The sequence below is a fragment of the Phoenix dactylifera genome, chromosome 2 (genome assembly GCF_051530095.1).
Source record: "Phoenix dactylifera cultivar Ajwa chromosome 2, Ajwa_hap1_PhDact_Kaust_v1.1, whole genome shotgun sequence".
Taxonomy (NCBI): domain Eukaryota; kingdom Viridiplantae; phylum Streptophyta; class Magnoliopsida; order Arecales; family Arecaceae; genus Phoenix; species Phoenix dactylifera.
Genome location: NC_143191.1, coordinates 45,576,326 through 45,603,169, shown reverse-complemented (window position 1 = coordinate 45,603,169; position 26,844 = coordinate 45,576,326). Strand labels below are relative to the sequence as shown.

Here is a 26,844-nt window from a genome sequence, read left to right as displayed (position 1 = left end):
CAAAAATCGAATGAAATTTCAAGGTTCCCTAAGATGTTGTAGACAGGATCTATAGTTTTTTGCAAGTCTCGGCTGAACCGGCTTTAATACTATTGCTTCCAAAGCTGGTGGAGACCTTAGCTTATGTTTTTGCCATCGTTGTCCTTGGCCCTGTGAAGATCATTGTTATAATAAAAAAAACAACTTTTACCCATTTAATCTTGAGTGTGGTTTTCTGAGAATAAAAATAGCTTCGATAACGACCATCACCATATAATAGCCATATGCCTACCTATTCTTCCCTTAAATCATGCTAACGTGATTTTTTAGGGTTTTTCGTGTAAGTTCTTTCTCGTGACAACTTTCTTTCCTCCGTATTCCCATCACAAACACAATGAATTACCATCATCGACATCTGCACCATCTGAAAAAAATCAGATGTTTGACATGACTCCCAAACAAAAGTATATTATCTGCTTTTCATGAGGTCCTACAAGTATGCTTGATGATGTAATATATATGTGCTTGGTGATTCAGAAAACTAAGAAAAATGAAAAAGGAAGAAAATTTAAATCAAATCTATAAAACCTATTTGTGCAATCCGTTATTTTCCTGCATCCTAACAGCCAGAGAGTTCATTTTTTTAAAATTCTTTTATTTTTCGAGACCTTTTCCAGGAAACCAAACATACTCTATAGGAGTTGAATCCACTCAAACTATTTAAGTTACAAAGTTTTGACCTTTTTCTGATAAACAGAAATAATACATAGTTCCAGCCTAATTCTAGCTGCAAACTCACTAGGGTACACGTACGGTTACTGAGCAGATGCAAACAAAGCTCTTAAGAGCCTGTTTGGATGCGTGAACCACTTACTTGGAACAAAACCGATCTTAAGAAAGAGAGCGTCCAGTGATGGTGGAGAATTTTAACAAATCCAGGAACCTAGCTGATCATAGGATCCCCCCCAAAAAAAAAAACGGATGCTGGAATCCTTCTAAGAGATGACTTCCAGTATCCTGATTTCTCATGGACTCTGCTGAGGCCAGAAATTTCTCCTATGAGAAAATAATAATCCCTGGCCAACATAAGGTATACTTGGCGAACAATTTAGCTGGGAATCCAAATAAGCCCCTAAAAGAGAGTACTGCTAGCTACAAATTTACAATTGAGAACATTTTCTCATCCAACGGTACAAAGAGACCCCAAGAAAATGAATTGCAAATTCCCAGTTCATATGATGAGTGCACCCAGTTGAGATTGCTTAATCTATCAGAATCTTGTATCACGAATCAATTCTCCTCTAGACTATATCGGCATCCACTCCTACCATATCTTAAACAAACTCGATGGTACCTGCAACCAATGACACAAAATTATTGTTAAGGATGTTGTTATAGCTTGCAAGAAAACTATGAATTTTGATATAACAACATCCTGAGTTTAAATAATTAAACAAAATTAGTAAATAAAGTAGTCCTCTCAGGGAATAAATGAAAGAAGTGACAACCAACACTATAGCTTTGAAATGGAAATAGCAAATTCCATGTTGAAAAAGGCATACGTAGCATACTACCTTCACATGATGTGGCATGATCTTTATATCATAGGGCACATGAAGCCATGCCTTGGGAGGGTACAACATGAAATTCTCAGGCTTACTGGTGTAGACATCTGCATACTGATGTATATGATAAGAAAATGCTGATTCCCGACCAGTGTCTGTGAGGAAGGTTGCCCCAAAAGAACGATTAAACATCCTGCGCATTGCAGAACGACACTGTCGCCTTTGCTCATTTAATTCATCCAATAGTGCTCGGCAAGCTGTCCCTCTCTTACTGCTAACCACTGTTGCATGAACTTTACCAAGTAATTCTTGTATTATGTGAAATTTCGCCTGAAGCCACAGCAAAGGATAATGATATCAGAACTGGATATTTTGATGGTCTCCAAAAACATGAGGATTAATTGGGGAAAAAAAGTCGGGCAGATGCTAATTTTCTAGAGGGAAAAATCAACTTTTTCTGACAAACTTGAGCTCTTTAATGGATTTGCCATCAAATTGGAAAAAGAAAAAAGAAATTGGAATTTATTCCATTTGCCAAATTTGAAAGTAAATAGTGTTCTTTTACTTGAACAAAGCTGCACCCCTATATTAAGGTTTTAAAAATCACAACATTACTTCAACTCATCATATTTCTTTTTTGTGAAATGGCAATATATTCGAAGCTGGCATGATTACGAATTCCAAACGACCAAACCAAAGGAGCTATAGGTGATCCTCCAGCATTCTGTACGAGGAGAACATACTAAAATCAACAGGCTCAACAAGCCAAGCAAGATCCACAAGATTCAGAAGGAATTTAGAAAAGGGAGGATGGGAAGAATAAAGATTACGGACCAAAAACACAAGAAATGACCTACAAGCAAGGGAGATGACCAGCTATACTGCCCCTCCATTGTTCCTTAAATCAGCCAGTAATATGATACCTTCAGTTCACCTCAGAAGAGGAGACAGGGGTCCAAAGAATGGAAGACACCATTGACACTGCAATCCCAAGATTTCCAGCATGCCGCTAACCGTGAATTATGTTATTATTTCTGTAGACATAGACATCATTGCAGACTGATTTCAACTCAATAGCCAAAAAGCAACCTCCTAAAAACTACATTTCCAAGTACACCTCACATCCATATATGAAATATCCCATAAATGTCATAATGGGTACTGAAGTTCCTCCTGCAGGAATCCATTGCCTCATCAGCATGTCACTTTTCAGCTGCAGATTTACTGCTCTAATTTGATATCCTTGAACAGCATGGAAGCAAAGTTAAACATTGTTAAGGCCTTACAGGGATAGTTCAAAATTCAAATAAAATTTATATATAGCATGATGGCCATTACAAGTAAGCTCATGCACATGAGATACTAAAAGTCAAAATATAGCATAGTTTTCTTATTAAAGTATTGACTAGATGCTAGATGGAGGATAAGCATACTTTACGACTTGAATGAGATGAGGAGGTCATGGGCGGGAGGGGTAGGCTAAAGCACGGGTTAAAAGGAAACGAGGAAGGTGAAATGGGAAATGTGCGGGGAGAGGGGTGGCATTAGATGACCTACAGAAGAGAAGTTTAGGCAGGTTGAAATGAGATAAGGAATGAAGTGGCGCAATGTGGGGAGGTGGTGTTAGATGTATGCCCTAGAAGCCAATTTGGCTGACACATTATTAATTCTGGGACATAGTTTTGTACTTGACTTTATTATGATTGAATAATAAATGGGCATCTTTTTCATTCATATTGTATGTGTCTATGAATCATCCAAAGAATTAATAAGATGATGATGCATATTCTCAAAAGTTGAGAATTTGAGCCATGTATCATTGTGATTAATTTCTAAATGCTCCTGATCAATGGATCATCACAAGGACGGTGATCGATCCAATGAGATCAGTGCACAGATCGCTTTTCTAATGGATAGACGAGTCTCGAGTCCACATTGTAGAGACACTGAAGTGGTACTGAGCGTGACCAAAGCAAGAAGTCACTTGGATGTCTATCCACTCGTCAGTGACTTACTTGATGTTGCAATAGTGTGACTAGTTCTTTGACCTGGTTGTAGTTTGACTGCACGTGTACATGGTCTCTAGCCATATGGGTCATTGTGATATAGATTGGTTGCAGTAGGTTCACTGTAGGAGTAAGATATGCACCTACAAGGAATCTATCGACCTTAGTACATAAGGAGTGATCCTATATGATTTATAAGACTGAGTTCGTAAGACCTCGGCCGGGGCAGTATGTACAGTGAAAAAGAAGTTTTTCACTCTCGAACTTAAGTCGAATAAATCTTGACATATGACAGACGATGGGGTTTGATGACGATTTATCCATGACCTCCGTCCTGTAGAATCCACGATAGAAGGACTGTATCATACGATAACTGCACCTACAGGTTCATTATTCCATTCTGCTGGGTTGCCACTACATGCTGCTAGGTGTCACTGATGGATGGTGAGACTCACAGGGACTATCTTGATGATCGATGATTCCTGGCGAGATGAGTTGGAATTGTTCCAACTCATTGAAAGGAGTTTTCAATGATATTGTGATAGAGATCGCAATATATCTTACTACCAGACAGAATAGAACCTATGGGGTCACACACATTAGAGGTATTGACCGATCCGATGGTTGAATTGTGATTTGGATTCACAAATAATTCATAATTATCAATTTGATTGATAATTGGTGTAACCCACTAAGAATTAGTGAGTTGAAGGAATAATTGCAATTGGATTGCAATTTAATTGAATCAATTGGACTTAATTAAATGGGCTTGATCATATTAAATACGAGTCCTACTTGGAGTAGGATTCCTAGAGTCCTAATTGGATTAGGACTTCAAATTAAATTAAAGTCCTACTTGGAGTAGGATTTCTAAAGTCCTAATTTGATTAGGATTAAAATTGAAATGAGTCCTAATTGGATTAGGATTCCTAAAGTCCTAATTAATTTTGATCTAATAGATTAAGATGACTCCTAATTGGCCGGGCTTGCGTTTTTCGCTGAGCGGAACGAAGCGGGCCGGGCCAGGCACGACCCGTTTAGTCCGTGGCCCGGTGGGCCTGGGCCGGGCCGGGCCGGCCCGGCCCGATGCCCATCACTACGCCCAGGGAGGGCGCCCTTCACCAACAAGATCGAAGTCAGGGAGTTTATCCTGGCCAATGGATTGGCCAACCTTGGGTTCACTAGACCGAGGCTCACCTGGTGCAACAATAGGATGGGGCGCGGCATTTGGAAGAGAATCGACTGACCTTTTGCCACGACCAACTGGATCCAGAGGTTTCCAGACTTCTAGGTTCATCACCTGCCTCGGATCGCTTCAGACCACTGCCCTGCTCTAGTGAGTACTTCATACCTTATTTCGGTTTGTAGTCCTTTCCATTTTGAGAAGGTACTTCATACCTTGGTCGTGGGATGTAGTGCGGGAGGCTTGGCGGACACTAGTGCGGGGGGATGTTATGTACAGAGTAGGGTCGGAGGAACCAGTACCAGGCACGGTATCGGCTCTCCGGCAAAATGAGAAAGAAAACCTACCGGAGATGGAGAAGGAGAAGAGAAAGAGAGCGAGTGGGGAGGAAGGGAGCGGCGGACGCGGACAAAGGACTGTGGGGGGCAGCGGAGGCCGCAAATTTTCAATTTTTTTAGCCGCAGCTCGTTTCCCTGTTTCTTTCGAAACAGGATACGCGGTCGCGACCTCGGCCGGCCCCCCCGCGGCCCTCCGCCGGCGTCCGCCGCCGCTCCTCCCTCCCTCTCACACTCACTCTCTCTCTTCTTCTTCGGCTCCGGCAGCGAGCCGTTTTCAAAGCCGGAACTATACCGATGAGCCACCGGTAAGGCTCGGAATGGGTAAAACCATCCAATTCGGGACGGTTCTGCATTCCATGGTACAGAGTTACCCGCAAGTTGGAGTTGACCAAGCGTCGACTGCTCAAATGGAACCGAAAAGAAGTGGAAAACATCTTCAGGAGGGTGGAGAAAACCGAAGCAGCCATTGACAGGCTCCAGTCTCTAGAGGAATGCGGGTTAGGCCTCTTTGACGATGACCAGGGGGAGCTCAGGGCCTTACTGTCCAAGCACCACTCACTCCTCAGGCAATAGGAGGTCTTCTAGAGACAGAAGTCTCGAGTTTAGTGGATCACGGAGGGAGACAAGACCACAAGGTTTTTCATTAGTCGACCATCATCTGGAAGCAGAGGAACAGAGTCTGCAGGATCAGGGATAGCAGTGGATAGATGACAGAGGACCTTGACGCCATTAGACGGACCCTAGAGCAGTTCTTCAGGTCTACATGGACCGATCCGAGGGGTGGCGGTGGTGTGGTATGTGAGCCGGCTCCTTTGTCGAGGGCCTTGGCAGACGAGAATGCAGCTTGGTTAGCCCAGTGTTGGATGCGGAAGTTCAGGACGCCCTTTGGTCCTTGAGTGAGGTTAAGGCCCCAGGTCCGGATGGATTTTTTCCATTTTTTTCGAGAGGTATTGGCATATCATCAGGCAGGTGATGGTAGCTATCCAGTAGTTCTTTCTGTCTACGATGATGTCTGATGAGTGAAAAAAGGCCTTCCTTATCCTAATTCCAAAAAGGCAGGATCCAGCAGAGTCGAGCCACTTTCGGTCAATCAGTTTATGCACCACCCTGTACAAGGCCGTGGCGAAGATTCTGGTCTAGAAATTGAGGGACATCCTTCAGACTTATTTGCCCTGAGCAGAGGGCCTTTGTAGGTGGTCAGTCCATATCCGACAATGTGCTCGTTGCTCACGAGTTCATATATGACCTCCAAAGGGCGCCGAGGGGCAGGAGTCTAATGGGCGTTAAGCTTGACATGGAGAGAAACTACGACAGGATGAGATGGGACTTCGTGACACTCCTTGGAGAGCTTCGGCTTTCACCCGCTATGGATTAGGTGGATTCAAGGATGTATTCAGTCCGTCTTTTGCTATGCTGCCTGCTGCTGGCTCGTGCGACGAGACGGTCAGCTCTAGCAATCTGGAAGATTCTGAGAGAGTATTATGCGGCGTCCGGACATTAGGTCAATTTGACAAAGTCAACTATTAGTTTCAGCCCGAAGATCCATCTAGGTGTGAAATCGACCAGCAGTGGTGGGTTGGGGGCCCACTCCTTGATTGAGCGCCGGAAGATCCTCGCGACCAGGCTGGCAGTCAGGTTTCTTCTGGAGCCAGAGTCTTTGAGGCTCTCTAATGAGGGCCAAGTATGAGGATCCGACCGATCCGGCAGTCTTCCACACTGATTGACGCAGTTTCTTCATTTGGAGAGAGATCTACGCCTGCACCCCGGCAGTTCTCCCGGAGATCAGATGGGAGATCGAGACTAGACGGGCTATCAACATCTTGGAGGACAACTGGCTCTCTAAGGTGCCACTGCGCGACTAGCCTACCCTTATCGACCCTGTTTGGCTGGAGAGGCGCAGAGTTTGCGATCTATTTGTCCCAAAAGGATGTACAATGAGGATCTCGTCTGCGGGCTTTTGGAAAGCAGCTGGCTGAGTAGGTCTTGTCACTACCGATTTCTATAGAGGAGGTTGCGGACAGGAGAGTCTGGAGCGTGACTGGGAGGTTATAAGTAAAAGCACGAGATTTACTCAGGGTGATCAGGACTACGGCTCAATAGATTGATGGAGGCTGGATCTGGAGGCTTCGGATCCACCCCCAAGTTGCCTTATTTGTCTGAAAGGTGGCATGGGGGTGCCTGCCTACTAGAGGCATGCTGGCGCAGCATGGGATGAGCATTCCCCCAAAGTGTGTGGCATGCCTGAAGGTGGAGTCTATATTCTCTGACTTCTTCGAATATCTGCGGGCCGCTCAGATCTAGGGATGCGCCTCAAGCTCCCCCGTCCCTCAGCAGGGGACGTCGATCAAGGATTTCCTGCATTTCTTGGAGATCTCTTCATGGAGGTCCGGCCTTGAGAAGCGGAGGATCAGGGCTGCCTATCTGGCCTATCATTGTTAGCTAGACAAAAATGCTTGAATTTTCAATAGCAGAGTGGATCTGAGGATGGTAGCAGACAGAGCTCTACTTTATGCGGTGGAGGTTATTTGCACCACTGTGCCATCATCTCTTGGGACAGCCAGAGAAATCTGGGTTCTCATTCTGCTCCTGCAGCATCCAAAATCGTGTTGGTCTCCTAAAAGCCCCCACCTCCTGGCTTTTTCAAGGTGAACTTCGACGGCAGTGTTGGCAGAAGAGGGAGCATTGGAGGTGTGGAATTTGTCATCAGAGATCATGATGCCAGACTGATAGCGGCAGGGGGTCGGCCGATCTTCGACACGTCTGTCGTCAGTGCCGAGCTCAAAACCGCATGGGAGGGCATCATCTATGCGAGGCATGTGCTGGGGGAGGATTGCATCCTCCTCGAAGACTCGGCCATGATGATCGAGTGGATCCGGAGTCGAAGATGCGGTGATGGTTGTAGGCCGCTGCTCTATGCATCTGCAGACTCTTAGATAAGTGTGGTTTCTATTGGGCCACGCATGTCTACAGGGAGGCAAATAGTGCTACTGACTGGGTGGCCTCCTTTGCAACTCACCACTTTGGAGGTTTCACTTGGGAAGACCACGTATATGTGCCTTATCCTTTGTACCATCTTCTCTTTTCTTATTTTGTTGGTTGCACCCACATCCGTCGCGTATGAGCCGTCGTTGTTCTAAAAAAAAAAAAGACCAACTTATGGCCAACCTAACAACAACTAAATTAAGTTCTTAGAAAACAATGCAAAAAGTACTGAAACTAAAAGATGGACAAAAAACCTAAATACCCTTCCCTTGTTTTATGTTAAATTGAAGTATCTGAGCCTACAATCTAACCCAGTGAGACAACTTTGCCAAAACATAAGTTCCTTAATAGTAGGTAATATACGTCTATTTCACAATTGCATGTTTAATCAAATCAAAATTGGGGGCAATGTTGGTGGAGGGAGAAAGCTAGATGATTTTGGTGGGTGGGTCTTCGTGTTAGCAGGGAGGGAGGGGAAAGAGAAAAAGGCTCTCATGAACGAGGGGTGAAAATCTATGTACTCTCAACCTATGGGCTATCTAGATAATGAATAAAATTATTCAAACAGCTAAGAATGAATATCAATATCAAGGTTCACCGTCTTAGTACCAGACCCCATACCAATACCATCCTATTATAGTGTCGGTATGCAGTACGGTACGAGACGACGAGGCATACCAAGTGTCGGTATGGTACAAGACTACATGCCGATTCAGCACCAGTATACGGTACGTCCGGTACAGTACGGTACCAATCGGTACAGCCAATCTTAATCCAGTATATTCTATTGGTAACATGAGCTCTTTGGTAACTACAGGATGTTCTTAGTATCTTATTTTGAAGAGCTCATTAGACCACTGCAATAAATAGACACTTCAAAGTGCTAGAAGCATTCCATAATTGTCTTGAATATATGATCACACATTAAATATTGATTGCTTAAGTCAAATCTCCCAAATCCTTGCCATCAACTACAAAAGATATCACGAAATGAATAAGATACAGTACATATAGCAATAATTGTTATATTAAAAAATTATTATTATTAGATTAAATTAATTATTACTTAATATGGAAACATATATACACACACGCATGCACACGCATGTACGTCTACTGCTCCACAATATGTTCATCAACTTATCTTTGTATGTTCATGAATAAACACTTCTCTAGCATATCAAGATGTGATCATTTCAAGCATACACAATATATGTGACTTCATGGCAGTTCTGTATAATTATATAAAATTTTGTAATTTATGGAATATAAACTTGTTGGGGTAAAGGATAAATTCAATGCAGTTTCTAGTACACTTTTTCACCACACTACTAGAGGAGGCATGCAATGCTTAATACTTCAGTTACCATGTTCAAGATCAAAATGCATGACTTTGCCCTATTTTATAGGCTATTTAACACAACTTTCTAAGAACTTATCTGCATATTTTTCAAGTAATATGGAAGCTAAAGTTCTAAGTATGAGGTCTAGCTTGGGCTTTTGAACCAGTTCCATCTCTGGACTCTAGTTTGAATATCTCTTGCTTGGGTAAACAGCCTAATCATTTTTCCTTGTATCCCTCCCCATCCCAGTTTTTCTATTCTGCGACAGATCAACTTCGCTCGACTGTGGTAGTTAGTTCAAGACTGTAAGTTTTCCTTTCCATCCAATTCTGCAGAGCCAGTTTCATCCTGGCCTTCTTTGCCTCTCCCAAATTGTATCCTCTATCACTGTGTGGTCAATTCAATGGATTAAGACATGACAAATAAATGTTTAGGAACATTATACAACCATTTCTCTAGCTCCCTGTTGATTGGTGTCTAGTTCCAACTCCCGAGACTGGACATACTTGGGTAATCAAGGGACTTGCCTAGAAACCTAGGTCGGTAGCAGATTGAAAGACCAATGGTACTGATTACCCAACTTAATCTTATCAAACAAGGAAGAACCCTACAGCAATGCACTAGACATGTAATGAGTTAAAAAGAAAGCATAATTTTATGTATAAAACCAAATTTACCTCTAACGCACAGGTTACAAGTCAAAAAGCCAGACTAAATACAATTGCCAACTTAAGTACTCATGGAAAGAAGTATAAAATTCAAATATAGTATAACATTTCTACCTGCTGAAACCGATAGCTTTCATCATTTTGGATCTCTATTTCACTCTGCAATGACAGAAAATCATCATAAGAGCCAAGATATGGCTAGTCTAAGTAAACGCATGCAAGCTTGATATGCAAAGGATCATTAAGTAAATAGATGATTAAGTATTTCATTTTCTAATATCCATATAGTACAAACAAAAATGAGCTGCCACTGTTAATTTTTCCTCTTTATGGTTATAGATGTATTATACTGTTGTGTTTAATGTCAACACTACACAGTGATTATGTTCAACGTATTGGGCTACATTGACATTTCAGTAAAACCAAGTAACTCAGCAACCTACAGCACATAATAGAGACGTAGTGCTGGTTAAAGAATTCATCCACACAAAACATATTTTATTATTGTATTAGGACAAATTAAAGCAGCAACAGGATGAAGATGATTAAGTTACAAAGATCATATTAAATTAGAGCTTTAGTTGCTTTGACACTTGCACAACTAGGTGAATCATACTGTTCAATAAAACTATTCAATCAATGCTTAACCACACAAATAATAACAATAATAGTAGTAGTAAAAATAACAACAACAACAATAATAATGGTTATGGAGCACTAATCCATATTGTAGATGATGTCAGACAATCTGCATAAGAATGGTGCGGAATTCACATAACCAAATATATGATATCCATGAAATGCAACATACTACTGCTTTTATGGACGATGGATGTTGAATGTCATCCATGCCACATATGTAGATCTCTTGAGTCATGATCCTCAACATCAACCTCCTAATCATGGAAGATCTAGACATCTATTCACTACTAGGCAAAGAGTTAAAGATCCAGCATGTGCCCAGCCATGTATCATAATCAAGCGTCCAAAAGTTTCAGCACTCTAGAGAATTTCTCACTAACCAATTTAGTCAGACAGCAAAACTGCAGGGGTTCAGGTCAAGTCTGGCTCTTGTTAATGTTTCAGTATAGAAGGCTGACTTGAGCCAAACATAACCCTATACGTTGTCAGTCTTAGAAGATTGTAACTTAAATAGTTAGTTTACGAATATAAGAAATGTAAACAAGATTACTAAGAACCAATCTTCTAATTTGTTATTTAAATAGTAACTATTCATCATCTATTTGAATGCCCTCTTACGCTCTGCGGTATTGCAATGGTCTATCAGGAAACTAATAATAAAGCTGTGCATATTATATGCTATTCAGTAACTTTCATTCATGTATTACACAAACTTATCCAGTCGCATCATCGTTTAAATAGGGGCGGGGGAAAATTCTTAAAAAAAGCGTAGCAAGATCATCAATAATAACATATTTATTAGCAGTAGAGCTACCCCAACCTTCTATATATAAGCCAATTAATTTATCGGCACGTGTGAATGAGTTTCTTGTGAAGATGTAACTAACAGAATCATGCAAGATTAGTGCATACCTCGAGTTCATGAATGATAGCAGCAGTTCGCCAGCCAGCTTTTGCAGGTCCTCTTAAGTCACTGAACAAATGATCACCAAAATATATAACCTACATCAAGGAAATAAGTGTTATGAGGATAAACAACAGATGAGCTTCACAAAAGAGAGAATGATGATTAGTGTTACACGGACACAGGAAATGGGAGTCAAGTGTCCAGATGGCCTAAAATATCCGGCAAGGGAATCTCAAAAAATTCAGACACTTGGACATGTTATGCATATATTTGAAACAACAAAACATAGAAATAGACTAAAGTGCAGTCCATACAAAGCAATAGTAATATTGTTATTATGATGCCATAACTGAGAGCTAAATATTACGAAGTGTTAGAAAAATAAAAATAAAAGGAGAATAGGAGAAAACGGCAGGTTGTCGGAAAAAAAATAGAAAAGTCACATCAGCTGCGTAACCTTTTTTTTTTTGAAACATTACTATCTGTCATGAGAGGAGATAGGCTATGGTAAGGAATTTAAAAAAAAAGAATACAGCTGTCACATCCTAGCAGAATAAGAGGAGAGGAGATGGAGAGCAAGAAGAGAATACAATCCAAGAAATGAAAAGAGAAAGAAGTACCGGAAGGAGAGATTGCGAGGAGAAGTGCCTGAGTGCAGAGAGGAGGAAAAGGTATGCACCTTAGCTCTTCTTCCTCTTCTCTTTCTTCCCCTCTCTTTTTCGGAGACGGGGGACCCAAGTGGGGGGAGGTGGGCTTCCAATCTTATGATTGCTGGGTTCTGGTCTTTTGGTGATTCAGAATTGTGGTAGAAGCATAGGCGTGTCCAATGCAAAGATACATGGGATACATGTACAATGTCGTGTCTGTGTGGAGAGATGGCAAAATTTCTTAATTTTGCCATGTCTCGGTATCACTGTCGATGATCCAACAGACAGTGGTTAACATGAAACATCTATAATTTTATATTTCACACACCAACATGTGGTATACTGTTTACAAATCAAGTTTCAAGTAAACTTGTCAAAAGACTAATTTGTTTAATTTGGGATCCAAGTATAATGTTTGTATGCTGGTAAGCCATTATTTTTCTGACTTACCACAATTTTCCACTTCTACTTTTAAAGGAATCATGTTACAAGCACTGCCCGAACATGTTCGTACACCAGTAAGAGCAGGTGGACTCATGCATGTGCTTGTGCTCATAAAAATTGTACTAAACAAAGATGTGAGAATGCACTTAGGAATCATCCACACGAAAACTATGGGCACTGGATAATTGGCATATTTCTCTAGTTTCAAAGGATTGCACTAGTGTGCTTTTGAAACAACTATATTCCGACAAGCATGACTTTTTTCATTGACTGCTCTCAGGGTCCATGTCATACCAAGTTTCCTTGTTTTAGCATCTTTGGTCTAAAAGCCTCTCTAGGTTTTCCTTTTATACATGCAATCATTTATTCCCGCATTACCTTTGGTTACACTTTTATTTTGTTTCTTCTCTTTAATAATTATCTCTAAAATTTACCAATTATTTACTTTACTAGTTCTACCAACTTATGCTTGCATGTGTTCCAAGTAAACTCCTCATGAATCCTTTAACTCTTCGCTTATGCATCAACCAAAGATCACCGAAACGGTACCGGTCGGCATACCGGTCGGCGCTGGTACCAATTCGGATCAGTTTGAATCGGTACTGAACTGGCCATAGCGCACAAGTGCGGCGAGCACGAGCCCACTCGGCTGTGGCATGTGCTGTGGCATTTAATAATGCCACTGTAGCTACAGTGGCATTAAAAGCCACATCATGCCGCGCTGTGAAAACCAGAGTCAATGTCATTTCGCACCGAGTCCTGGCCGAACCAGACCGGTCGGCACCGGTACCGGTTCGGTACGGGCTGAACAGGCCAGTACGGGCCGGTTCGGCATACCTTGGCATCAACATGCACTAGCTACTCTCAAGTGACCAAACTTTGACCTCGTATGGATCACGTTCTTTTTTATGATAAATTTTGAACATGTTTAAACGACAAGTGATCTTTATTTCACCTATCTAAAAATACATATGCTTAAAGAAGACACCTAAACACAAGGAATGCGGAACCGTCCCAAACCGCCTAGTTCAGGAAGTACTAAGCCGTGCTGGCGGCTGACCGGAATGGTTCCGGCATTCAAAACGGTAAACCGATAGTACAGGAAGAGGGAGAAGGAAAGAGAGGAAAAGAGAGAGAGAATGGGAGGAAGGGAGAGGGAGGGCCACGGGAGGGGCAGTGAAGGGCCAAAGATGGGCTCCACCCTCCGGATCCCTGTTTCAAATCGGGGCCCTTTTTTATTTTGAAAATTTTAAGTGAAATAGGCAAAAGCTTTGCCAACTTCACTTAAAATTTGGGTCCCTTTTTTTTGCCGACTTCACTTAAAATTTTTAAAATAAAAAAGGAGCCCTGACGGACCCCTATTTCGAATGAAACAAAGATTCGGAGGGCGGAGCCCTTGCTCCGGCCCTCTGGCACCCTTCAACGCCCATCCGTCGCCCTACGGAGGCCTCCGGCCGCCCTCCCTCCCTCTCCCTTTCCCTTCCTCCCCCCTATCTCTCTTATCCTCTCTTTCGTTCTCCCTCTCTCTCGCCCTCTCTGCTGTGTTGGTACAGACCTGGCATGGAATGGCACGGAGCCATACCAAACCATGCCACCAGCCGACCGGTACGGACTCCGGTACCGGTATGAACTCCGGTACTAGCACGGTGAACCTTGCCTAAACAAGTTAACGTATCCACATCCATAGTTTAAAAATCCAAAACCTCCTTGCTTTATCTAATATATAGAAATACCATACCATGTATGAACATAACAGTCTTTATATGTATTATTTCATCCCCTAGTATTTTGTGCATTGTGGTGTCCCTGCCTTCTTGAAGTTGTTTCTGATTGTTTCATCAAACCCTATCTGAAGTCAAATATTTCAGTAACTTCCATTATCTCCTCATCTATACCATTTAAATGTTTCTGACCTAACATAGACTTCCTTCTAGAATAATCTATCATATCCTTGTAGACCATTATCATGTTTTTATTTTTATCATTGTCCTATTCCATGTTAAAAAATCTTAGTCGTCGATCTGCTGCTTTTCTCTCCATTTCATTTAGTTCCTTGTTAACAAGATATCAGCCTTTTTGCTATTGTGTCAATATCACCTGATTTCAGGTGGCAGCATTAAGTTGCTTCTTTCATAAAGCATTCTTCTTTTTTGCATTTGTCTCATAAACTGTCCCCTTGCATAATTGTCATTGCAATAAGCACAATTGCAGCACATCTCTTTAAGATAACACTCTGGCATATCGGCATCTTTTACCATTATCAGGTTAAGCTGAGGCATGTTGCAAACAGGTGTTGCCATAACTAACTAATGCTTAAGACTCAGAAAAATGTAATACCAAAGACGATTTTCAAAGAATGTTTTTGGAACCGCATTTTCTAGTAAGTTCTTCCTTACAAGCACAAAATAAAGACCACATAAGCAATAGATAAATCATGATCTGCCGAACCGATCCGTATCAGCCGGTTCGGACCGTATCGGCCTGATCCGGCCTAGAACCGATATTCAGACAGCATGGAAACTGGTTCCAGAGTGTCTCAGGCCGGTACCGACCGGTACACATGCATACCGGCTGCATATCGGTCACGTACCGATGCGAACCAACCAGTTCGCGCCGGTACCATTTTTTTTAATCACACCGCATGCGCTGTGGATTTTAAACCATAGCGCGCGCGCTGTGGTGTTAGAACGCGCGGACATGAACCCAAAAAAAAACAGAAGACCGATTCGTACCGGACCAGTTCCGGTATGAACCGATCTCAAACCGGTCTGGTAAGCGACCGGTACGCCTACCGGTACCGATTCAACGTACCTTGAGATAAATACTATTCCCTAAGTAACTAGATCCTTTGAAGGACTACCATATTAGTAAATATAGCTCTTCCTGGAAAGACTGTCAAGTGTCAACCCACATGTTGAACCAATCAACAATTATAGATAAATGGACCAGGTATTTATGGATAAGAAATTTATTTAAAAAGGTCCTCTCGGATATGCATGCAAAATGGAAAAAAAATCTGTTATTAGCAAAAATAATATAAGAAAACAAAAGGCATATACCTCACTGTTATACAATTAGTAAAACTAACTCAGATATAGGCATAACAAGTAATAAAAAATTGATTATATATCATGGCCATTTAAGACAAACACTAGCTATCAAATAATTTGCCTAGAGTCTCATTCAAAAGAATTCTGAAAGCAAATAATTTGAAACTAAAATTATTTTATCAGCCACTACATACTTCAGGGCCTTTCCACTTTGTAATTTGTAGAAATGACTTCAAGCAACCATGATAGTAAACTTGGTTTGGGATAAACCTATCCACTGCAGTAAAAGCTAAGGTGTCCTTCTCAATGTCATAGCACCTACAAGAATAAAATGGGGAACGCAGAATATAGAACATTAGGTTGGCAGATCAAGTACAAAGATCTAGAAAATAGTTTACAGTAGTGGGTCATATGCTAGAACTAGTCGTAACGACAGAAAATCTAAAGCAGCAGAAATTGCTAAAGCAAAAAATCAGTGCCAAAATGCAATGATTCACATTCTTTAAAGGTAGATGATGACCATGAGAGTGCATTAAAAAGTACCAAAATTTGAAAAAACTGAAAATGCTTTTTGATTGTCAGGTAACAATTTGTTTTTAAAAAATGTGCTTCCAGAACAGTACAAGGAATTATGTGATCCAAATGAAGGAAAGCAACAGAACCTCTACTTTACATCATTAGTTCATAAGACATGAAGGCTGGTAAACAGTCATAAGAACAATGGTGGTTACCGGAATGGGTGGTCAGAAGTGTAGAAGCTTGGCTTATTAGCTTGAGCAATCACAACATCGAAAAGCTCCCTCCAAGAGTTTCTGTCACCACTGTGGTCCTGCTTAATAAAAAGATGGGGGAAAAATCTAGTAGTCGTAAGAAGAAATGATAAAAAACAAAGACAGCATGAAAGATATGTAGATTTGTATATATAGAGAAATAATCACAATTTTACCATGCCAAGTGTACCATATTTAGATAAACACAAAAATATCTAACTGTTGATTATGATTGCTCAGTGCAGTTTAATACGACACAATACCCAAGATAACTACAAATCATGCTCTTATTTTACAGGATGGCCGCAGCACTCATCCACCCATTAGAAAACCAAAAAGAATAAACATCCTGCATTATTAAATGCCATTTCATGCACACCCAACCAATTTATTGGCAAGTTTTGACTCTGACTTTCAAACCTATGGCTTTTGTTATACAGGTTCTAGCTAATAATCTTGTCATCAGCATCTTCAAGGCCATGTCAAAATATAGTGACAGGATTAAGCTAATATTCAGGTCGTATTAGGACAGGTTTGATGTTTTTTGTTTGTATTTTTAAAAATAAACCCGTATAATTTAAAACATTGTAATGATATTTCTTTAGAATGTGTAATGGATGTCCGCTCTCATTAGCAAAGCAGGGAACATTCATAATTGATGGTTTTAGTATTTGATGCAAGGAGAAGTACACATAGGGTTTCAGGAGAAAGTAGCAAACTTATTATTATTGTTTGCTACCCTTTTTTGTTAGGGTATCAGGAGCCTTGATATCATAATATCCTTCATCGTATAATCCTAGATTCAATTTTGTTTCTCCAGATTGAAGGACCCTAGCTCAGATCATGACAAATGACAAAATCAGACTTCACATATGCAGGTCTGTCCTTAAAAATCAGATAGGTGCGAGTGTGCGACTATTGGGATAAACACCAAAACGTGCCACGAAATATCCTGCAATTCTTCGGGGTATTCTAGATGATAAGTAATGACTTACAGTGCGGGCTTTTGTGAGATTGAAGAGACACAACATATGCTCAAACAGAAGCATTCTGTTCAAAATATGCTTGAAGAACTAGACTCTGAATGTAGATCCTACAGGTCCAGGCCCTGAATATATGGAAGCAGACATTCTCAAAGAACTGGAAGAAAAGTTCGATGACTCTGGAGATCCAGAAAAAAAAAGAAACTATTGAAGGTTCCAGATCAGGAGCAATTCCCGCAATATCAATTTGTAAAAAGCATTTTCTTTTGATTTTTCTTTTTTGAGTTACTTGGAAATACATCATGTGCTCAGCCTCTACTGTCAAGTTATGGAAATTGGACAGTGGTGATCGGAGTCACCTGACTTCTAAATCAAATGGACCACTAGGCAACATCAATAAAGATCAACTATATCATTTATCTCTAACATATAAGGAACCATACTGCTGGAATATACAAGCAGTGTTTGGAAAGGCACCTCTAACATGAAACGCATTCCGCCATCCACAAAAGAATATGGAGAATTGGTTAGCAGGAAGAGTTTCTTTCCCTTCTGCTTTAGCATCTTTAGAAAACATAACAGTTGGCTCTGCAGAAAAGATACAAAGAATTTAAAGTACCACTTCTGCAACATCTCAATAGCAAAAGAAACAATCTTCTCCATGGAAATTATGGAAAAAGTAAGGCTAATACTACTTACATTTTTAACTAGGTACTTATGTGGATCAGCAATAATTTCTTTATGTGCCAAACCGCTTCTATGAACGCGCTGAATTGCATGATTTACATCTTCATACACATAGGATGCATCAAAATCCAGCTTGGCATCTACAAAATGCTGCACAATATCAGCGATAAGGCATGCCTACAAGGAAAGAAACAATGTCATACTTGTTAGCACAAGAGGATTGAGAAAGGAGGTCTAATTCACAAAAAATAAAATAATCCTGAAATAATTCATAGCTCACACCAAATAAAATCCATCTCACAGTACTTTGGTTCATAAAGAGAGCATAGATTAAAATGGATATAGGCAACAATTGGCACACAATCCTGTCAATATAACAAATAAGGCGTCTGAACTTCTAGAATTAGCATGTGAAACACTAGATTGTCAAGGCTTGAAGTTGGTGATCTTTTTTTCCTCACACAAAAAGATTTCTTGGAAGGAGATGCCTACCTGCAAGTATGGCTGGTTATGGGCCCTAACCGGGCACTTATGTGGGTTAGGCTTTGGCAAAGCAAATTTAGGTTTTAGGCCAGATCCAGCTACTCCTAAACTCTAAGGTCTTAAATAGATGGAGCCAGGTACTGGCCACCCTTGGCCTTACCCGAGCTTGGGAAGAGATCTAAATCACATATATGCCTACATAAATGCATACATATTGTGCATACAATATGATATCATTAATTGAAAAAAGCAAACCTTACCTCTCCTTTCCTCTCTCCTTGCAACAGACCATTCCACCTCCCTTTCCCATTTCGCTCTCTCCTCTCATCCTCCCCTCAAATGTTGTCCACCTCCTCTCTGATCACCTCTACAACTGTCCTGTGATGGCCAAAACCAAACCAATCTGTTTCAGCTGACCTGGCCATCCTACGCCCGCTAACAGGCCCCAATCTCCTCTACATGCTGTCCCAGCGTACATATGCTTCATCCAGCCCCAAACAATTCTACAGCCAGGGTGATGTGACCCTTGCCCCCCCCCCTTTCTCTTTCCTACTCTCGCTGTCCTAAGATGGCCAAACTTCAGTCATGAAAGCCTGGCCAACTTCACCAAATAGTTTGAATTAGCCAAGCTTGGTTTAGGAGTGGCCTAATGCAAGCCTAGCCTTGCAAAAAGGGCACCAGGAAAACCAGCACAACTTTGTGATCCTGTGAAACTTTCTGTATGCATCCAACAGCATCAAACAAGCATGCAACTTGAATTTAGCATCAGCCAGAAATAAGATCTGTTGGTTTTATTACTGAACTAACTATCCAGAGAAAAGACCTGTAAACTTAAAACAGATCTCCGTAATAGTTCAGATGTACATCTTTAAGGAATTACCATTATATTAAATTAGCATTTTACAAGAGTTCATTAAGTTGCATAACATCAACTATTGACCCAACTTAATTGGTCATATCCTCTATGCATAGCATCATATTTTACTTCACATGGTTTATGACTGCCCACAACTACTTATATAAAAAAAACTTAACAAGAGATGGCTCTAGCCAGTTCTATATTCAGAAATGTTGAGAATAAAAACAAAGAAAAAAAGAACAACTCTTCTGCAGATATCTAATAATCAACACACATTTTACAAACGTTTAGCTTGTAATTGGTGTGTCCTGCCCGCATTGATGAAAACTTGCAGCCTTCATAATATCTGGTAAATAATTCAAGTTTTTGATATTTCTCGCATCAAAAAAGAGTATCAATGCACAGGAAGAAGAGATGATACCTAGCACAATTCCAAATGAGAAGTGGCATTGACAAAACATTGGAAATTTGGTTCACAACTAACAGCTGTTAGTAAGACACTCAATCTCTAGCTGAATGCTAGACCTGTAAACACAAGTAAAAACTATGCTCGACTAACAATCAGACTAGAAGCACCCCACTCCCCACCCCCCACAAAAAAAAAAAAAGATGGATCACAATCCATTGAGGAGACAGGAGCTAATTCTTAGGAAAGGATAATCAAAAAGAGGTTCAAGATAAAACGAGATAACCATAATAGCATTTCTCAATAATACACTAGTTTGAAGAAAAATTATATTAGATGGTTTAAATCATAAATCAATTTACAAAGAGTCATGTGCATACAAATAGAAGGTTGATGCTCTCTCAAGAATAAAAGGTCGCACGTATTCTTGTCAAAATACGTTGATGCATTAGTTCAAGAATGGATGCATAAGCAACAACATAATGTGAACAATGAGCATGAGAGATTGAGAAGCTTGCTCAAAATGTTATATGGTTTCCATATTGAATATCCTGCATAAAACAACCAACAAATTCAACTCTGACGAGATATCAAGGCACAGAACAGAAGCTGATCAAGAATAGCATCGACATGGATAGCTATTCAAAGAAGTCCAATGAACAAAAAACAAAAATGAAGACATACTCATCCTAGGTCTCTCTTAAAATGAAATAAAAATAAAGGAACCGCCAATGGTGACAAAAAAGCTGATGGAAACATAATGAAACCAAAGAATATATACACCATAGACGATATACCTGAAGAATTGAAATTCTAACCTCATGTATAACATAATACAGGATTGAATTTAGACAAATGCTCAACAAAATGTTAGAAACGTAGATAGAGACTATGCACATAACCAAGATATGCGGAACCGACTGAACCGATGTATCGGTTCCAACCGGTACCGAACCAGCCAACCGAAAAAAAAATTCGCGATGCGCGCGGGCGGACGCCGCTGGATGCATTTTAGAATACCATGCCGTGGCATTAAATGCCCATGCAGGGCTGCGTGGGCTCGTTGCTTCGTGCACGGAGCGCTTTTTTTTTCTTTTCTTTTCTTTTTTTCTTCCCTTCTTCTTCATCCTTTTTGAACCCTCTTCCCCTCCTTTCTTCCCCTCTCTCCTCCTCTTTTCTCTCTTTCTCCCCTTCTCAAGCAAGCAAAGAAGGGGCCGGAACTGCGAGCAAGACAGGTGATCCTCATCGGCCCAAGGCGACAGATAGGCTTCTTCTCTTCTTCTTCTCCTCTTTCTCTTCTTCTTCCTCTTCTTCATATTTTTCTTCCTCTTCTTTCCTCTTCTTCCTCTTCTTCTTCCTCTTCTTCATATTTTTCTTCCTCTTCTTTCCTCTTCTTTCCTCTTCTTCCTCTTCTTCTTCTCCGGTGCTAGTACCCGGCTTGTATCGGTTCACACTGGTATGGGCAAGGAGCCGTTCGGTTCTGACCCCGAATTCAATGGTTGTACCATACCGGTGCTGGCCGGTACTGGTACGGTACAGGCTGAACCGGTTGGTTCTGATCGGTTCAACAGACCCTACACATAACAAATCTCAACAATAAAAATCCTTATAAAGTCCTAGCACCTCCTTCATATTTTTCACTGAAGCAGTTTTGGAGTATTGAAACACAACCTACAACGTGGGCGATCATCCAAAGCTAAAGGGCATTGGCTAGAGTAGACAAGGAAAGGCAATGTAGCATCTACTCTTCATCTAGAAGCATAATAAATCATAAGACCAATATTTAATCCATGATAATTTGAGTTTCCCCTTGGTATCATAAAATTAATCCAGAATAGCTTTTCTTGCACCCTCTATGGTGGAACAATAATTACATGAGGGAATTGTAATTCACTGGCAACATTCTAGAAGGATTATAACTAGAGACTCACTGAGATGGACTTACATTTTTTAAATTAAAAAAAAAACTTTAAATGATAGAGTTCATCAAAATAGAACTGCTTTCACCATGTATGGTAGAACCAGAAAGAAGTTTTAATGAGACAAGACTCTGGCAGTAAGGGCATCAACAGGATAGACTAATAATAACATACCCAGTAGTATCTTTGGAGATCCTAGCCCCAACTAACCCCACCCATAGAAACAATAATCCTCTACAAGATATAAGAACATATTAGTAAATAAAAGATCTACTACATCAACATGAATCACAAAATGGCATGACCACTAACACTAACAGGCCATCTAATAATGCAAAAGAAATTGATGTCATGTGGGTAAATAACAAATTTAATGGGCTACAAGCAAGTAAACTACATATCTTTAGATACCACGGAGTTCCAACTGCACTTAATCAGATACAACAGAAGCCAAATGATGGGTTCTCAACTTTCAAAAATTTGTAAAAAGATTTCATCTCAAAAGAGTTAAAATGCAGCCATCTTATGTTTCAACTTAACCAAATAACCATCACAAACATATGAATGTCAGATTACATCAATTTCTGGATAAATTGTTAGATGCTGACAAATAAGTTGCTTCCTGCTTCAAGAGTCGCCTAGATATGCTGCAAAAAATTGTAGCTTCAAATATTCTAAGAATGAATCATGATGGAATACAAAACAAACATTATTAATGTAGATTATTAAATATAAACCAAAATTCAAGAGCATTTAAAAACCAAAGATGTCACTGAAAAGAACTTTGGTTTTTTCAAAACTACCTTATTACTCATTATCTCTCATTAGTTCACTCTGTGGCTCAGTTTTCAAGTTTGAGTAACCTTGCTGATATCAATATATTGAGAGAGTAAAACAATCAAAAATAAGCAAAACATTAAGAAAAGATAGAAAAAGAACCAAACCTTCCTCACCATTAAGCACAATAGCACATATTACATAGAGAAAGAAAGATTAAACCAGGGTTGTATTAGAACATTTGATGTACCTCACTAAAGCAAAAGAAGTCCATTAAACCAACAAGTCCACGTGCTTGATCTCGCCCAATATGTCGGGTGCCGTACATCTCTTTTATTTTCTCCAAGCTAAGCTGCATGATACCCGACAAAACACAAATGATATCATGAGAAGAAATAATCCTTCAATGCTATTTTTATTAATGTAAAAATCACAACGTCAAAAGCTTCAATTTGCCCGAGTTTCAGAATTTGCCTTACCTCATAAATGTAAAATGTCAAAACAACTAATAAAGGGAAATTGCTCAGAAATTATATACCATATCTACAGATGTTTAGGAAGGTATGAACATCATTTCTCTTTACTACAACAAATGTCTGGATATGAAGGTCTGAGACTTCGAGTAGTGAAGAATCTCATTTAATCTCCACCTCAGTTCTCCCTATTTTCTCCCTTCCTCTTTACACACACATTTTTTTTTTTTACCAAGCACAGTGTGCACTGGAAGCTTCAAATTATCCAAGAGAAACAACTTCTCAAAAGAACTATCAGCTGGGAAAAGTTACAGCTGTTCTTTTACAAAACTCTTCTGATCTTAATCATTTCCAAATCCTTAACCTAAAATTTCTAATTTATCTCCTATGAGAAACCTATATCATAGTTCTTCATGACCTTTCTCTTCTCCTTGCCATGATCCTTCAATAAATCATTTTGTAAATATGGCATTTATATTCTTACTCATACTTTTCTTTTCAACTTGATCATTTTAAAAGCACTCTTGTTTGGTATGTATAATCAACTTTCAGAACATGTCTGCAGGACAACTAAGTGAGGTGCATGCAAGTGACACACTTTAGATTAAAAAACAAGCAATTTATCACCCTATTAAACCTTTTCTTCTATATCTTTTTTTTCCTCTTTGTTGAACTCAGTCATGATTACTTTTTTTATACTTAAGGACCAAATAACTGCTGAAGCTTATGGCCAGAATTTTACGCCAGAATATTACCAAAAGAGGCCAAGCATACAACCTCACAGATGTTACCATAAGATTTGTTCAATGGCTCACAAGAACTAGATGATTAATCAATGGCTCATAACACATCTAAATGACCATCACAAGATGCACGCTCCAACTTGTCACACAATATTTTCATTCACATCATTAAAAACCCCTGCTACACAAGATTTAAGGAGCACATTTCAAATTATGCAATTAGATACAAAGTAAAAGGTAATTCTTCCCTTTTAGATGATCTCAACAGAAATAAAAGAATATATCAATCAATGGCTTCTATAAGTACCTCTATCTCCATGGAATAGAAGGTTTTCTTCATTTTTTGCAGGGCCACTGAGGAATATCAGATGTCAAAAAACATGTACGATTTCCCTTCCTAAGTTTCAACATCAATTGTCAACTGATGCTTTATTTCTTGAATTTGCTAACTGAAAACAGCAAATCCAGATACTCCAACACCAAAGATTTCAAGCTCATGGAGTCAAGATTACCAACAGCAATGGGCCAATATCAAACTTCAACATGTGACAAAAAATAATGAAAAATTATATACTCTCATCCTACATTCAAAGATAAGAAAACATTAAGCCGATAAACTAGTAGTGCAGAAAAAATTACACCTTATTCTCATTATGAAATTACTAACCATATGACTCATCTTATGCAGAATTGGCATGGTTCAGCATCTTCTTTAGCAATTGTTTAATCATTGATGAAGACTGCAAGTTCTCAGAAATCCTAACAATTCTCACTACCAATTAAAGCTCACTTTTGAGTGGCACAGATGCAAGATAATTATGTTTTTTACCATATAAAAACCAGGAATAAATAGTCTCTAACTAGGTAAAACAGGACCACATATTCTCAACAAACCGCAAACAACTCACCTTGTGACGTCCAAAGAAGCATCCATCTGTCTCTATGGACCCAAAAAAATCGAGTTTCAGAAGGCACCCTTTCAACCTATCATAGTACAGACCCCTGATAGGAAATGTAGGATCATACTCAAACTGCAAGCAACTTTCTGGATACTTAAGCTGAAAGAGCCAGATCCACCGACAAAACAAGATAAGTGCCCCAAGTATATCGAAAAAGAAAAAGGAAAAAAAGTTAATAAAGTATGAGACCTTGCATCAAGAACTGCATTGAATAACTGACCTCATTAACAAGGTGCTTTTTTGCAAGGTCATAGATCAAACTCTGTAGATTTTCAGAGTAATGGGCCAATGTATAGTCATAATCAAAACCATAGACTTGTATAGTGTCCAGCCTAAGATTCTTATTGACATAGATACCTATAAATTGCAACATAGAACGGAATTTTAGAAGTAAAGTTTTAGTTTTCTTTCTTTATTGACCAATGATAAAATGTGCGTGTGTGTGAAAAGCGAGAGGGACCTTTTGGATTCATCTTGGGCATTTCCTTTATCGCCACAGGAATCTTGAGAAAACTCCGCTTGGCCTCCTCAAACTCATGCCGGATCTTCTCAATCTCATCCCCAGCCTTCACCGCATCAAGATTGCACGGCTGGATATCAGTTCCTACCTCGGACGCCACTGTCCCACCGAATCCCCGCCGAAATCTTCCAGGATCGTGCCCTAAATTGCGAAAACCCTAAAATTCTTGAAAATTTTCTTCAAGCAATCCAATATCCTAGAACTAGGAGAGACCAGGGGGCAAGATGGGAAGACAAACCTACTCTCGATTGTGAATTAAGAGAGCTCATCAAGAAAGCATATCTCTGCAAAAAAGGTGTAGAAAAAAAAAATAAAGGATAGCAACAAGAAGGAGAACGGAAAAATCTTGAGGGAAGGATGAAGATGTAGAAAAGAGCTTTGTTCTTTGAGCTTACGAGGGTTTCAAAAGAGGGAGCCAAAAAGGGATGGAGGCTTCTTCGTACGGCCGCCATTGCCGAAAGGGAAGAACGGAGAGGAGGCAAGAAGATAGAAGCTGGAAGGGGGAGGCGTAGGTCGTCGCAGCTTATATACCGTCTTGGGGGAGGGAGGGGGGGCGTCATTGGACGGCGGCGGAGGCGATAAATAAGAGCGGGAGAGGTGTCAGTTGTCTGCGGATATTGCCACGTGTATATTTATATGATCGGACGGTCTGGACCTATATTCTACCCGATCTTACACGTGGCTGGAGCGGTATGAGTGTACGTATACAAACTTTCCGGTGAAGTCGGCGATCTAATAGCCAGTTTGAAGCCGGAGATGTGCAAGCGTGTGGTTGAGCTCGCGTATATATAAGTAATATTTTTGAGAGCTAAACTCCAAAGTAGTCTAGCTCGGCAAAGCTCTTGAGTAGTTTATTTCAAAGCTCTTGAGTAGTTGGAAAATATTTTCTGCCTCTTCAAAAATATTTTTGCATAGTATAATAATATTTAATAAAAAATTTAAAAGTTATTTTGATTTTATCAGAAAACTGAAAAAAATCTTCTTGAAAAAAGCTCCAAAATGAAGATTCTCCTCAAAAATACTTTCCAACAAATATCAAAAATTATTTTAGGTTTTATAAAATTTTTATAGTGACCAAAATATGTATGAATAAATATATATTAGATATATTGTTCTGTTATATTATATCATATCGTATATATTATGATACTATAGATATATTATATTATATTATATTATTACATTACGATATTACATTATATTATTATAATAATGCAATAATACATTACTATATTATATTATATCATATCATATCATAACTTTATATTATATTGTATCAAAATTATATTATATTATATCATATCATATCTTTTCATATTATATTATTATACTATACTATATAATTGTAACAACCCAAGACCTCACCCAAAATGGCTAGCTAGAAGGTATTATTTGAGTTCCTTGATCTTGTATAAGTACCCAAGATCTACCTAGCGAATAACCGATGTAGGACTAAACACACGTCCGCACGGGTCCTCACATACTCCCCCGTTTAAGCCCTGACGTTCTCG

At 39.7% G+C, this 26,844-nt stretch overlaps 1 protein-coding gene across 8 annotated transcripts; it reads right to left on the bottom strand.

Annotated features, from left to right (window-relative positions):
- Positions 1-648: 648 nt before the first annotated feature.
- LOC103701189 (HAD-superfamily hydrolase, subfamily IG, 5'-nucleotidase) lies at positions 649-25,900 on the bottom strand. Of its 8 annotated transcripts, XR_015975691.2 has the most exons (16): positions 25,729-25,900; positions 25,576-25,617; positions 25,274-25,490; positions 25,034-25,170; positions 24,763-24,912; positions 22,889-22,990; positions 18,207-18,371; positions 17,985-18,095; positions 16,486-16,583; positions 15,949-16,072; positions 11,619-11,708; positions 10,179-10,223; positions 2,667-2,786; positions 2,468-2,578; positions 1,554-1,874; positions 649-1,333 (listed from the first exon to the last, which is right to left on the bottom strand). XR_015975691.2 is itself a non-coding variant. In XM_088716642.2 (14 exons), the coding sequence occupies exons 3-14, from the start codon at positions 25,293-25,295 to the stop codon at positions 1,304-1,306; spliced, it is 1,395 nt and encodes a 464-aa protein (XP_088572768.1). In that variant the 5' UTR covers positions 25,296-25,490; positions 25,572-25,617; positions 25,729-25,899; the 3' UTR covers positions 649-1,303. The 8 variants fall into 8 exon arrangements, 6 of the variants coding, with proteins under 6 accessions (XP_088572768.1, XP_088572764.2, XP_008781384.5 ...); XR_015975690.2 differs by having other exon boundaries at positions 2,468-2,786; XM_088716642.2 differs by lacking the exons at positions 2,468-2,578; positions 2,667-2,786 and having other exon boundaries at positions 25,572-25,617; positions 25,729-25,899.
- Positions 25,901-26,844: the final 944 nt, after the last annotated feature.

What these genes read in the sequence shown, in the direction of transcription:
- LOC103701189 (XM_008783162.6), bottom strand. Translation starts at nt 25,893, where the DNA reads ATGACGCCCCCCCTCCCTCCCCCAAGACGGTATATAAGCTGCGACGAC. An exon ending in GCTTCTTTGGACGTCACAAG is followed by an intron (nt 22,991 to 24,762) that starts GTGAGTTGTTTG and finishes GGTATCATGCAG; the next exon opens with CTTAGCTTGGAGAAAATAAA. An exon ending in TCATGCCACATCATGTGAAG is followed by an intron (nt 1,334 to 1,553) that starts GTAGTATGCTAC and finishes CATTGGTTGCAG; the next exon opens with GTACCATCGAGTTTGTTTAA.